Below are 14,855 nucleotides of genomic sequence, written 5' to 3'. Positions count from 1 at the left end.
ATGACCTCAGGTCCCGGACTCTCCCACTAGTGGAAACTGCCTCTCCACATACACTCGTCCCAGGCCTGATACTGCTCGGTAAGTTGCGATTGGGACCATCACTAGCTAGACCCTCCCGCCTGAAGCAGCGATTAGTGAGCCAAATAACCCGGGGCTACAAGAGGTTAATATGACAGGAACAATCGGTCAGTGAATCTGCACCTTATCAGTGTCACAATCAGTGAATACCAGAGAAGTAACTCATGGGAGAATGAGAAAATAAACAACAAGAACACTTCGCGAATGACTTCATGGGCCACTGCCCTGCGGAATATCCCAGGGGTGTGAAAAGAACAACAAACAGAATTGGGTAATTTAGTCATTGGGCTCCCTTTGAATCATTGAAAGATACAGCATCAAAATAGGCCCTTCGGCCCATCAAGTCACCAGTTCTGTTATCCCAAACTTAACAAAGTTTCTTATCCACTTTGCCCGAGGATGGTTCTTGACTTGAAACATCACCTAATCCTTTTCCCCAGAGATGCTGCCTGATCCGCTGAGTTACTCCAGCTTTTTGTGTCTATCCGACACAACAGGAGAATTTACAGACGGCAATTAACCTACCGATGTACATGTCTTTAGGAAGTGGGAGGAAACCAGAGGCCAGGGACACAGGGAGAACATGCAAACTCCACCTAGACAACATCCAAGGTCAGGGTGGGTCCTACCATCAGCAGCTCTACCATCTGCACAATATGAGAAACAGGGCAAGGATGGGCTTAAAGAGTCAGGGACAAAAGGTCACGATTCTGATAGAATCAGAGGTCTCTCCATGGACACGGAGAGGAAATGGGGGAGGGAGGAGAGAACCACCCCCACCCCACATGGCGAGGAGCTGCACCTGGGCCTGATGCCCCCCAGATGGGTGGACAGAGACCTTGTAGTCAGTGTCAAGGAGGGAGAGTTGGCACCAGTTCCTCTGGAGGCGGTGGTCACTGCTCCTGGGCTGCAGGGCATCAACTCTCCAGTCCCCCCCACCCCCCACCCAGGGCCACACGTCACACGAGTCGCTCCCCTGGATATCCGAGAAATTCCTGAGTATCTCCTCCTGTCCAGCCCTGGGGGCTTGGCATGGGAGGTGAATGGAGGGGGAGGGGAAAGGGGTTGGAGGGCAAGGAAAGGATGGAGGGGAGATGATGGCGAGGGAAGGCAGGATGTAGAGGGGGAATGCAGGGAGAGGGAGAGATTTGATGTAAAGAATGGATGGAAGGAGAAGCAAAAAGGGGGAGTAGGGATGTGGGAGGGGCAGTGGGTGGGAGGGGGAGAGTGTGTGGGAGGGGGTGTGTGGGAGGGGGGGGAGTGTGGTGGGTGTGTGGGGGGTGTGTGGGGGGGAGAGTGTGTGGGTGGGGGGGGGGAGTGTGTGTGGGAGGGGGGGGGTGGGGGTGTGTGTGAGGGAGAGTGTGTGGGAGGGGGGAGTGTGTGGGAGGGGGGTGTGTGTGGGAGGGAGAGTGTGTGGGAGGGGGGAGGAGTGTGTGGGACGGGTTGTGTGTGTGGGACGGGGTGTGTGTGGGAGGGAGAGAGTGTGTGTGGGAGGGGGTGGTGTGTGTGGGAGGGAGAGAGTGTGTGGGGGGGGGGTGGTGTGGGAGGGTGTGTGTGTGGGAGGGGGTGTGTGTGGGGGAGAGTGTGTGTGTGTGGGAGTGGGTGTGTGTGTGTGGGAGGGTGTGTGTGTGGGAGTGTGTGTGTGTGTGTGTGTGTGTGGGAGGGTGTGTGTGTGGGGGGGTGTGTGTGGGTGTGTGGGTGGGTGTGGGTGTGGGTGGGTGTGTGGGTGTGGGGGTGTGTGTGGGTGAGTGTGTGTGGGGGGGTGTGGGTGTGTGTGTGGGGGGGGGGGTGGGTGTGTGGGGGGGGGAGTGTGTGGGAGGGGGTGTGTGTGGGAGGGGAGTGTGTGGGAGGGGGTGTGGGTGGGAGGGAGGTGTGGGGAGGGGAGTGGGGTGGGGAGGGGGGTGTGTGTGGGAGGGGGGGGTGTGTGGGAGGGGGGGGGGTGTGTGGGAGGGGGGAGTGTGTCGGAGGGGGGGTGAGTGTGTGGGAGGGGGAGAGTGTGGGAGGGGGGGGGGGAGTGTGTGGGGGGGTGAGTGTGTGGGGGGGGGGTGTGTGTGGGGAGGGGGGAGTGTGTCGGCGGGGGGGGGGAGAGTGTGGGGGGGGGGGAGAGTGTGGGAGGGAGGGGGGAGTGTGGGGGAGGGGGGGTGAGTGTGTGGGAGGGGGAGTGTGTGTGGGAGGGGGGAGTGTGTGGGAGGGGGGAGTGTGTGTGGGAGGGGGGAGTGTGTGGGAGTGGGAGGGGGAGTGAGTGGGACGGGAGGGGGGAGTGTGCGAGGTGAGCGGGTCGGAGGGAGTATGTGCCGGAGGGAAAGTGTCGGGGCAGTGGAGACGGAGTTTCCCGCTGCATCTAACTTGCGCTATCAGCATGTGGGAGACATGTTCCAGAGACTGCATCTGGCCAACAGGCGGTGGGCAGCAACTAGTTTACTGGGGGGCAGGCAGGCAGAGTGTGGAAAGGATAAAAAACTTGGCTGCACTCGCTCACTGCTCATTAACGTTAACCTGTCTGCTGGCGAGTGCTGGCTGCAAATAGAGTGAAGTGTTCCCCATCTAACGCATGTGTAAAAGAGCCTGTCCCACTTGGGTGATCTAATCCACGAGTTCTGGTGAGTTTACCCTCAACTCGTACTCGCAGCATGGTCGACACAAGGTCGTAGGAGGTCTTCGTAACTCTCCTTCATGCTCGAGAGTGGTCTCCGCGTACTCGAGGCCTCAGCTGGGTCGCGGCATTTTTTTCAATATGTTAAAAAATGCCCGTGAGTAAAAAATGGTCGCCATGGAAAAAAATCGATACTTTTGTTTACTCATAGGTTTAGTCGTAGTAGGTCGGCATGTTAGTCGTAGGTAATCGGGGGTAGTCGAAGGTAGTCATAGATAGTCTTCATCATAGTCGAAGGGAGGTCGAAGGAGTTCAGCTTCACTCTCCTCTATTCGGTGTCCAGTTTTCCCGAAGTTAGTCGTAGCTAGTGGAAGCTGGTCTTCAACATAGTCGAAGGAGGTCTTCAACGTGTCATTTTTTTCAAACTCTTCTAAACTCGCCAGTTAGGGCGCCCAAGTGGGACAGCCCCTTAAGGAGTGGAGCCCCGTCACAGGGTGCCCGCATGTTACACAGCAATATCCCACTGGCCCTGCAGGAATCTGCTCGTAGAGGGAGCTGCACAAGTCAGCACAGGTTCAGTCAGAACGTTATCGCATGGACTTACAACCCAAGTGCACTGAACCCGAAACTTGATCAGTGTTCCTGATAAAGGGATTATAAACAGAAGTGTTGACTGATCTCAAGCCAGTGCAGGCGGAGGTTGCATGCAGGCTGCAAACAGGCAACACCGCTGAAACTGTACAATATGGGCCCACTGCAGGGATAAACATATCCTTAACCTTGTTGCACACCACCTAGTCCCCTCAGGAAAGCAGTCAACATAATCAAGGACCAGTCACACCCTGGTCATACCCTCTTCTTCCCCCCCCTCCCATCAGGCAGTAGGTACGTGAGCTTAAAAGCACACACCATCACATTGAGGAACAGTTTCTTCCCCTCAGCCAGGCAACTTTTAGAAACATCTAGATGGGTGCATGGCTCGGACAGGCTGAGAGGGATGTGGACCAAACACAGGCTAATGTAGATGGGACATGTTGGTCGCTGTGGGAAAGTTGGGCCGAGGGGCCCATTTCCGGCTGCATGACTACAGAATGGTCGTCCCATAAGTTAAGGGTGTAACCTTGCATTCCCCCTCTCTCTCTCGGTCCTTCCCCCACTCTAGTCCTCTTGCTAATTTCACCGTTTGTATCCCCTCATTATCATCCCATCTCCAGCCAACAATGGACCATTGTGGGCTCCACCTTTCCCGAGTCATTGATGCAGCCTCTGCTTTGTTCTGTGCCTCTCCATGCCTCCAATGTCCCCCTATCTGAGCCGATGAAAGGTCTCAAGCACGAAACGTCACCTATTGCTGCCTAACCCGTGGTCACTCCACCATTTTGTGAATTTCCAGTCTATCTCATTCCAGACCTTGCACTTTAAAAAAAATAAATCATCGCGTTCTCTGTAACTGTAACATTATGTTCTAACTCTGGTTGTTTTCACTTTTGCTCTTCCTGCCGCACATTCATGGATGGTACGATCTGCATGGGTGGCACGCAAAACAATATCCATCGGTACACATGACAATAATGTCCAGCTGCCCACAGAGACCCAGATGTCTCAGGACAGTTTTTGTGCTGTACTGTTCTATGTTCTATGTCCAGTGAGGAAACACCACATGAGGCATCCCCATCCTGACTCAACAGAGGTTTCTGAGTGAGGTGATGGGCAGAATGGGTTTCACAACTGACTTTAACAATGGACGGTTTTACAAAACAGTTCAGGTCATCAACTCGATGAAAGTGTGGGTTTGCAAAAAGAGTCTGGAGAGGTATGCAAGGGTCCCTGGAATGATTTATCCCGAACAGCTCCATAACAGAGGACTCTGTGATTTACGGACTGTTCCCAGGGACACATTCACAGACCGACATTGAGTGCTGCTGGAGGGTCATCAATTCGGTCAAAGACGCTCTTTGGTCTGCCCGAGCGTTGCTCACCACCCAGCAGAGCGAGATGTCCGTCAGGGAATGTTGCCGACTGGCCCACTGCAGACTGCAGGAGTACGTGCTAAGGGACTCGCTGAAGCTTGGTGCAGCCAACGCCAAGGCTCGGTGGGGGAGGGCCACAGTCTAGGGTCCTTCCGCTGCTGGACATAGGGGGCACGGTGTGGTGGAGACGCCCCTCAAATTAAATTAAGGGAAGGTATCCCACGCCAGGGGGCCACATGAGTGGCACGGGTGGGGGACATTATTGTGGAAATGAAAATGTCAGATGGAATTTTTGCACTGTGTACACATTGTATATATTTATTACTTGGACAGGGGGCCACAGAGTGGCACGGGTAGGGGACTGTTTGGTGAAATGTGACAAATGTAAAAAAATCGTACTGGAAAAAATTTGTATAGTCTCCGAAAAGGTCGGATGAATTTTGTTTGTTTGAATGGTTCAGGAATTGTATATATTTATCAATTGAATAAAGTCTATTTTGAGATTTTAAAAAATTCAACTCGGTGAAAGACGCATTTTTGTCTGCCTGACCGTTGTTGACCACCTAGATGTCAGTCGGGGAATGTTGCCGACTGGCTCGTTGCAGACTGCAGGAGTACATGCTCAGGGACGCACAGAAGCTCGGTGCAGCCAACGCCAAGGCTCGTTGGGGGAGGACCACAGTCTAGGTTCCTTCCGCTGCTGGACATGGGGACCAGGGTGTGGTGGAGACGCCCCTCAAAATAAGGGAAGGGATTCCATGCCAGTGGGCCACATGAGTGGCAAGGGTGTGGGGTAAAATTGTGATTTGGGGAAACTGTATTGTATGTATGTATAGCCTCCGAGAATGTCGGATGGAGTTTTGTATGGATCATGTATTGTAAATATCTATTTCTTGAATAAAGTTTATTTTGAAATTTAAAAAAAAGTTCACCTCAAAGTCTACATTTTCAATCATATCTATAGTTTAAGCAGGAACTGCAGATGCAGGTTTACACTGAAGATAGACACAAAATGCTGGAGTACATCAACGGGACAGGCAGCATCTCTGGAGAGAGGGAATGGATGATGTTTCAGGTCAAGACCCTTTAAACAGTCTGAAGTATGCATGCGACCCAAAACATCGCCCGCTCCTACCCTGCAGAGATGCTGCCTGTCCTGCTGAGTTATTCCAGCATTTTGTATCTGTCTATAGTTTCATGTGGCCCTTCCCCCCCCCCCCCCCCCCCCCCCCCACACTGTGATTCCTAATTATTTCAAATTCTTACAAATACTACACAGTGTGAATGGAACATTGTCTCCGACACGTCCCTGAAACGTGCCCAGGCTTCTTGCAAGAATTGCAGACACATTCTACCGGGAATTAGCAATAAAGGCTCCAGGGAAGTTGGAGACTGTTTGCTCTCCAACGCCGGAGGCTGGGGGAGACCTGACAGAAGTATACGGAATTTTGAGAGGCATAGATAGGGTAGACAGTCAGAATCTTTTTCCCCCAGGGTAGAAATAGCAAAGATCAGAGAGTTTAGTTTTGTTTAGAGATACAGTGCGGAAACAGGCCCTTCGGCCCACCGAGTCCGCACCGACCAGCGATCCCCGCACATTAACACTAACCTGCACACAATTTACACTTATACCAAGCCAATTCACCTGCGCGTCTTTGGATTGTGGGAGGAAACTGAAGATCTCGGAGAAAACCCACGCAGTCACGGGGAGAACGTACAAACTCCGTACTGACAGCACCCATAATCGGGATGGAACCAGGGTCTCTGGCGCTGCACGCACTGTAAGGCAGCAACTCTACCGCTATGCCACCGTGCCGCACATAACTTTAGCGTTAAGGAGAGTATAGCTTTAAGGAGAGAGGGGCAAGTTTAAAGAAGATTTGCAGGGCACGCATGTGGGATGATAGAACGAGTTTCCATGTGGGATGATAGAATATCCACTCTAAATCCCTCAACTACCATGGGACTAACGGCAAGTGAGCAACTCCCACCTGGTGCAGACGCAGGTTGGGCCAGACGGAAATGCCTCAATCAATTGAGAACTGGTGTTGGCAGAGCCAAGGTGTCTCTAGACAAGTGGGGTTATAACTCCATCCATGTCACCTGCCAATGTGGTATCGAACCACAAACGACGGAACACCTGCTGAAACCAATACACAGCCGTCGATCTTGCTGCCTACGATGAAGATGCTGAGAAGTGTGTTCAGCTCTGGCTGAACAATATCTAATCTTGTGATGTGGACTCGATAATAATGAGTCTCCTGAATGTGCAGGGAATGGAAGGATATGGATCACTTGAAGCCAAGTTTATCTTTGTATCCAGCACAGACATTGTGGGCCAAAGGGCCTGTTCCTGCATTGTATTCCTGTTCATAGGAGCGGAATTAGGCCATTCTCCGCCATTGAATCATGGCTGATCTATTTTTCCCACTCAGCACCATTCTCTTGACGTCTCTCCATAACCCCGGACACATGGATTAATCAAGAACTGTTGTGTGACTAATCTTCATCACCTGAGGGCGGACACTCACCTCCGGGGATGGGCTGCAGTGAGATCATTCCCTCACCTCCTGCTGCCACCTCCAGTAGCCACTGGAAGGGAGTTCCTTGCGGAGGGGGGGGGGGGGGGGGGGGGGAGCTCGGAGAATCTGCAAGGGGGCATGCAGCGCGTATAAACACAACTTTATTTGAGATAATTTCCCAGCAAAATCACACAATCCTATATCGGCTTCTCTGCATCCTCACACCACATTGTGTTTGCTGCCACAAGGTCTGTGGGCGCTGAGCTTTATCTAGGCTGACATCGGTCCACTGGTGGATACAAGGGTCAGGTTGGGAAAGTGGATGAGGATCAGCCACAATCCCATTGAAGTCTGTACTCAAACACACACTCAGCACATCACTGGATACTGTAACAAATCTCTACAGAAGCAATGCCAACCGTCATGGCTGGGTAGGGCAATTCCACACACATAGGAACACAGGAGGCTGTGCAGCTGTGGATTCAGCTCGGTCCATCCCACCATCAAAAGCATCTACACGAGATGTTTCCTCAAAAAGGATCCCCATCACCCAGTCATGGAAACTCAAAGCCCCACACCACCAGGTTCAGGAGCAGCTACTTTCTGAAACTATCAGCTTCTCGAACCAACTCTTAGTTTAGTTTATGGTCGCAATGTTTATAATTTACCCTAACAACCTTAATCATAACACGGCAACACAGACTACAGGCCACACCTTCACTACCAAGAATGTGTTCTTTCTCAAATCATGTTACACACACTTAGCTTTTTCAGCCTATTTTTCTTTTTTTACTGCTTTACAGAATATACATGTAATTTATATTTTGGTGTGTTATCTGACTATGTGTCTGTGATATTGCTTCAAGCAAGATTTTCTTTGTACGGCATTGGGCGGTTAGGTGGTGCAGTTACTTACTGCCTTACAGTGCCAGAGATCCAGGTTCGGTCCCGACCTGGATGCTACCTGTATGGAATTGGCATGTTCTCCCCGTGACTGCCTGGGTTTCCCCAGATGCTCCGGTTTCCTCCTACACTCCAAAGACGTACAGGTTTGTAGGTTAATTGGCTTTGGTAAAGATTGTAAATTAGCCCTAGTGTTAGTGTACGGGGACCGCTGGTCGGCGCGGACTAGGTGGGCCGAAGGGCCTGTTTCCGCATTCTATCTCTAAACTTGTACCTCATCAGAGGGCGGTGGAGGCTGGTTCTCTGGATACTTTCAAGAGAGAGCTAGATAGGGCTCTTGAAGATTGCAGAGTCAGGGGATCTGGGGAGAAGGTAGGAACAGGGGCACTGATTGTGGATGATCAACCATGATCACATTGAATGGTGGTGCTGGCTCGAAGGGACAAATGGCCTACTCCTACGCCTTTTGTCTATTGTCCAATCCAAAAGCCTCTTAAACATCACTGTCGTATCTGCCTCCACCGCCACCTCTGGCAGCAAGTTCCAGGCACCCACCACACGAAGTGTAAAGAAAAAAATCTTGCCCTGCACATCCCCTTTAAACTGTTCCCCTCTCACCTTGAACCGATACCCAGGATCTTTGATATTTCCACCATAGGAGAAAGGTTCTGATTGTCTACCTGATCTATGGCTGATAATGACACATACTTCTGTCTCCCCTCAGCCTCCGACGCTCCAGAGAAAACAAGCCAGACGGCAAATTCCCTCTAATTCAGGCAGCATTCTGGGAAACTCTTCTGAACCTTCTCCAAAACGTCCACACCCTTCCTGTAATGTCCCTGCGCCAGGAAATGCCCACAAGGTTTGGGCAGGAGCAGCTTTGCTGCACCATCCCAGGGTCACAATGAAGGGGATCCCAGGCAGCCCCAGCACATGGGCATTGTTCACCCCATAAGAGTAGACACAAAGTGCTGGAGTAACTCAGCAAGTCTGGCAGCATCTCTGGGGAACATGGATAGGTGACGGTTCGGGTCAGAATCCTGAACCTATCCGCGTTCTCCAGAGATGCGGCCTGACCCGCTGAGTTACTCCAGCACCTTGTGTCCTTTTTTGTAAATCAGCATCTGCAGTTCCTTATTTCTGCACCAAGAGTCTGACGGCCATAAAGAGGGGCTGCTGGAAAGCTTATGAACTCAGACAGAAGGGAGGGGGAAGGAAGGGAAGGTCATGATGAAGGGAGGGAGGCTGCGGAGCAGAAGTGTCCCATCACTTGCCTGCCCTCACACTGGGCAGCAACAAGCTGCAGAGACCTGTGGATGGAGCCAGCCATTTCCCCCATGACCATAAAGGCAACGCAGGGCCTTCTTGAGGGATTGGGGCGGAAGGCAGACCGAGCCCCAGCACACCAGCAGCCCAGCGGCACACCATCCCACCGCTGCTGCATGGCAGGGGACCACCAGGTCTCTCAGCTCCCCCATCATCATGGGCACGGAGCCAGCCAGCAACTTGCCATCCTCATCAGCACACACATGACTGCCTGCAGACACTGGTACAGGCAGAGGGAGCCGACTGACAGGCACGCACAGGAACCCCCCCACCTCCCCACACACACACACACACACACACACACACACATATATACATAGAACCGGAATCCACACACACACACACACACACACTATGTACAGAAGCCCACACTGACACACACACACACTCAATGTAAAGGAGCCCACACTGACACACACACACTGACACACACACACAATGTACAGACGCACTATACATACACACACACACACACAAACATACTCAATGTATAGGACCCCACACTGACACACACACACACACAGGGTGTACAAGAGCCCAGATTTGGATATACAGGGAGTACAAGTGCTGACTGCACAGTATTGGACTGGGGTTGATCACTGCTTTGACATTGGAGTCTGTGGATTTTTTGCAGAGTTTGCGGTGACCCCACCCAGGTCTCTGGCCGACAGTCACCATTAAACGCTTCGGAGTGGAGTCGTTTTTAGATCTTTCCTGCAAACGCGGAATGTTTGGAAGCTCTGGCACGGTGACAACGCAGGAATGGGCAGGTTTACAGTGAGAGCATTGTTCAGGCAGCGCTGCCTTCATCATCTGTGTGGCGGTAAAGCCGGGAGGGAGGAGTGGCCGCGGCCGGCAGCTGGGCCTCTTACATCAGCAAGTTAGTTCACTGAGGCCGGGCACTCGCCATGGGCAAGCTGCTCCCCGGGGCCCAGACAACTTGCACGGTCACATTCTCAGCCTCACACCGACCGTCCGTGAAACCACACAGAAGAGACACGCGTACAGGCAGAGCAGGCAGACAGACAGACTAACACACACACGGACGGACTAACAGACACACATACACCGAGACACACACGCCGATCCCCACACAGACACACACACGGCGAGACGCACACAGACAGGCACAATACTGGGGTACACAGACGAAAGGCCCACATACACTAATACACACACACACACACACACAGAAACGGACATACACATACACACACACACACACCGGGTCGCACACATACACGAACATATACTGAGATACAGACAGACGCAAAGACACACGCACAGACACTCACAGATAGACAAACACAAATACACTACCACAGACAGTCAGACACAGGAACAGAGGCAGCCATTCACTGTCAACAGCAATGTTAGCAGAAGCATGTGACACATTCCAGAATGTATTCGTCTTGGCATCGAGACCACAAACTGAACCAGATTCAACGATTCAGGCAACATCGGAGACATAGCCATCAAGCCCGCTGGGGAACTGGGCGCAGGGTTTGCTCCGACGCGGGGAGCTGGATAGGCGCTGGGGAGTGAATGGCCTGGAGGGAAATGACTTCACTTCTGAAACTGAGATTACTTCTCTTACACCGACGGCGGGCGGCCAAGCGGGAGCATCATATCTTCCATTGCTTCACAATGCAATCTGAAATCTTCAAACCATTAAAAAAAAAATCACTGAGCGAGATTCTGGTCACAAGAGAGTTATAAATATCTGGAATCTAAAAACCTAAAAATAATCCTTGACATTCCAGTGTCCGAGGGAAAATGACACAAATCCCCGGGGCAATGCCAGCGGGCACTGGGGCAATGCCAGCGGGCACTGGGGCAAATCATGATCGAGACTGCAGCATGGACTGAGGCGGCTCCTTGCAAGACTATGAGCAGCAAGGAGAGGTTGGATAAGCTTGAAGTTTTGTGTGCAGTTCTGGTCGCCCAGTTACAGAAAGAATATGTAGGTTTTGGAGAGGGTGCTGAGGTGGTTTATCAGAATGATGCCTGGATTATAGAACATTAGCTACAAAGAGAAGTTTGGACAAACTTGGATTGTTTTCTCTGGAGTGCTGGAGGCTGAGAGGAGACCTCTTAGCAGTACATAAAATGATGAGAGGCACAGACAGGGTAGACAGTCGGAACCTTTTTTCCCCAGGGTGGAATGTCAAAGGCTGGAGGAGAGAGCTTTAAGGTGAGAGGGGCAAAGTTTAAAGAGGATGTGCAGGTGAAGTTTCTTTATAAACAGAGAGAGTGGTGGGTGCGTGGAACATGCTGCCCAGCGTGGTGATGGAGGCAGATATCACAGTGATGTTTAAGAGGCTTTTAGATAGGCACATGGATATGCAGGGAATGGATGGATATAGATCACGTGCCGGCAGAGGAGATTAGTTTACTTGGCATCATGTTCAACAAGGACATTGTGGTCTGAAGGTCCTGTTCCTGTGCTGTAGTTGTGTATTTCTTTTAGGTTAAGACATACCGCCAGCCCTAATGCTGTCAGAAGTAAATGCCCTGGGATCAGTGCTGGGCTCTGCTGTATGAAGGGGTGTCCGCGGCAGGAGATTCAGGACAGGGCCCCGGACACTAGCTGCAGCCCCTCCACCCTGCCCACCGCGCAGAGTGCCAGGGAATCTCCACCAGCCGCCACTGCCCTACCCTCTTGAAGAACATAGAACAGTACAGAAAAGGAACAGGTGACATTTCAGGGTCGAGAAAGGGTCTAAACCCGAAACGTAGCCTATTCCTTTTCTCCAGCAATGCTGCCTGATCCGCTGAGTTCATCCAGTTTTTTGTGTCTATCTTCGGTTTAAATCAGCATCTGCAGTTCCTTCCTACATATAGAAGAGTACAGGCCCTTCACCGCACAATGTCCGTGCTGAGCAGGTTGCCAAGCTAAACTAATCTCCCTCTGCCCGCATATGATCTATATCTCTCCATTCCCACATATCCATGTACCCATCTTAAAACCTCTTGAACAACACTATTGTATCTGCATTACCACCCCTGGCAGTGTGTTCCAGGTGTCAACCACTCTCTGTGTGGAAAAACTTGCCCTGCACATCTCCTTTAAACATTGTCCCTCTAACCTTAAAACTATGCCCTCTAATCTTTGACATTTCCAGCCTGGGAAACTGTCTGCCCGAACTGCCCCTGTCCCATTTTACTTTACACACTTCTATGAAGCCCGAGTCTGAAGATGGGTCTCGACCCGAAACATCACCTGTTCCTTTTCCCCAGAGATGCTGCCTGACCCACTGAGTTACTCCAGCATTTTGTGTCTACCCTTCCATCAGGTCTCAGCCTCTGAAGCTCCAGTGAAAGTTAGAAATGGTTTACTGACACAGGAGAGCCCTGTCCTAGTTCCATCCTCCCAAGGAGTGCCCATGCCCACCATTGCCTTACCCAGCTCCAGGGATCTGTGTGTCACCGTGCCAGGCTGCCAGCTCTCACACCAATTACACCGTCACCAGCTGCCCTAAACCCACCGCGCCAGCACTGCCCAGCTGTGGCCTCAGTGACCCTATGACCGGGTGCCTCCACCTTGCCAGTCAGCCTGCACAGCAAGAGTCCACCCCCTTCACCTCCTAAAACCAACACCCCTCCTGCCAGGAACGACAACAGACAGGGGAGCACCGCACCTGCATGTTCCCATCCATGACTGACTGAGGAGGGGGGGGGGGGAGGGGGGGGGGGAGAGGGGGGGGGGGAGGGGGGGGGAGGAGGTCAGTGAAAGTGAGCTGGCACAAGCAAACAGATTCTCCTGACCTCAGAGATTGAGTTGACGTCAAATGCCTGTTGACGGCGCTGGCATTAATGCTGGTGTTACAAACTTGCAGATTTTCGCAATCTTGAATTTTCTAATTTGCTATTCCCTCCCACTGTTGTTTTATACAACAATAGAGCAACTATCTCACGGCTGCAGCTTCGCTCCTAAGCCCCGGTGCTTTGTGTGGAGTTTGCACTATTGTCCACCTGATGAGGTTTATAAAGTTACAAGAGGCATAGTAGATAGGGGAGATGGTCAGAGCCCTTGCCCCCAGGGTGGAAATGTTCAATACTAGAGGTTTAAGGTGAGAGTGGCAAAGTTTAATGGGGACGTTTTGTTTCCCCCCACACAGTGGTGGGTGCCTGGAACACGCTGACAGGGGTGGTGGTGAAGGCAGATGCAACAGCAACGCTGAAGAAGCATTCAGATGGACACAAGAATAGGCAGGGATGTGGCCACGTGCAGGCAGATAGGATTTAGATTGGCATTGAGGTTGGCACCAGGCATGGTGGGCCAAAGAGCCCTGTACTGATCCGGGACAAAGCCACACACTACCCTGAGTGGGGATATATCACCATCCATTCCTCCACCATAATTGGATCTAAATCCGAGACATCCCCCCCCCCCCCCCCCCCCCCCAAGGTCTGCTTTAGGACACAGGGCAAGTGTCTGGGGGGGGGGGGGGGGGGGGTGGCAGACTGGATCGGGGGGGGGGGGGGGGGGGGGGGGGAGCGACAGGGTCGGGTATGTGGGAGTGGGGGGGGGTACGGGAGGGTCTGGGCGGCGGGGATGGGATCAGGGGAGGGAACCGGGGATCGGCTGGGGTTCGGGAATGGGTTGAGGGAGGGGCCGGGGGCAGGCACAGAGGAGGGGTTGGGGGGGATCGAGTCAAACCTGTCCCGTCACAGACTCCCCGTCCCGCAGCTTACCCCGGCCCGGGCTCCGCGGAACTTCATCCCGTTCTGTGCCGGGACTCTGAGCTGTGGGCTCCCCGCGGCCAGGCGCCGCCTCCGCTCCGACTGTCCCCCCGTGCCGCCGGCGGTAACAGCCTCTTGGTCCGCCGCTGCCTCTCCCTCCCTCCCTCTGTCTCACTCACTCGCCCGCCCTCTCCTCGCTGGACCTGCTCCAGAATAAGCAGCAGCGAAACATTACAGCGAGGCTCGACCAACCAGAGCAGCAAAAAACAGGATGGGGGGTGGGAGGGAGAGTACGAGGGAGGGACTGAGAGGAGGGGGGGAGAGTGCTGGGACTGAGATAGAGGGGGGGGGGGGGAGGGGGGGGAGGAGAGAGGGGGAGAGAGAGGGGGGGGGGGGGGGGGGGGGGGGGGGGGGGGAGAGGGGGGGGGGGGGGAGAGAGTGGGGGGGGAGGAGAGGAGTGGGGGGGGGGGAGGAGAGAGGGGGGGGAGCAGAGGGGGGAGGAGGAGAGAGTGGGGGGGGAGGAGAGAGTGGGGGGGAGGGAGAGAGGGGGGGGAGTGGGGAGGGGGAGAGAGGTGGGGGGGAGGGGGGAGAGCGGGGGAGGGGGGGGGGGAGAGGAGAGTGGGGGGGAGGGCAGAGGGGAGGAGGAGGAGGAGAGAGTGGGGGGGAGGAGAGTGGGGGGAGGAGAGAGTGGGGGGGGGAGAGAGGGGGGGGGGGGGAGAGTGGGGGGAGGAGGGGAGTGGGGGGAGGAGGGGGGGGGGGGGGGAGAGGGGGAGGGGA

The 14,855-nt window shown here is 53.4% G+C and overlaps 1 protein-coding gene across 1 annotated transcript in view; it reads right to left on the bottom strand.

The window, feature by feature from the left end:
* The window catches only part of LOC129710629 (unconventional myosin-Ic-like), a 53,748-nt gene extending 39,510 nt beyond the window's left edge, over window positions 1-14,238 (bottom strand). Inside the window, 1 exon segment of the mRNA XM_055657769.1 lies at window positions 14,091-14,238. Within this exon segment, the coding sequence (XP_055513744.1) occupies window positions 14,091-14,117 (27 nt within the window). The 5' untranslated portion in view covers window positions 14,118-14,238.
* Between the last annotated feature and the right edge of the window lie 617 nt (window positions 14,239-14,855).

This window comes from Leucoraja erinacea, chromosome 28 (genome assembly GCF_028641065.1).
Source record: "Leucoraja erinacea ecotype New England chromosome 28, Leri_hhj_1, whole genome shotgun sequence".
NCBI classification, from domain to species: domain Eukaryota; kingdom Metazoa; phylum Chordata; class Chondrichthyes; order Rajiformes; family Rajidae; genus Leucoraja; species Leucoraja erinaceus.
This window is presented reverse-complemented; position numbering and strand designations above follow the sequence as displayed.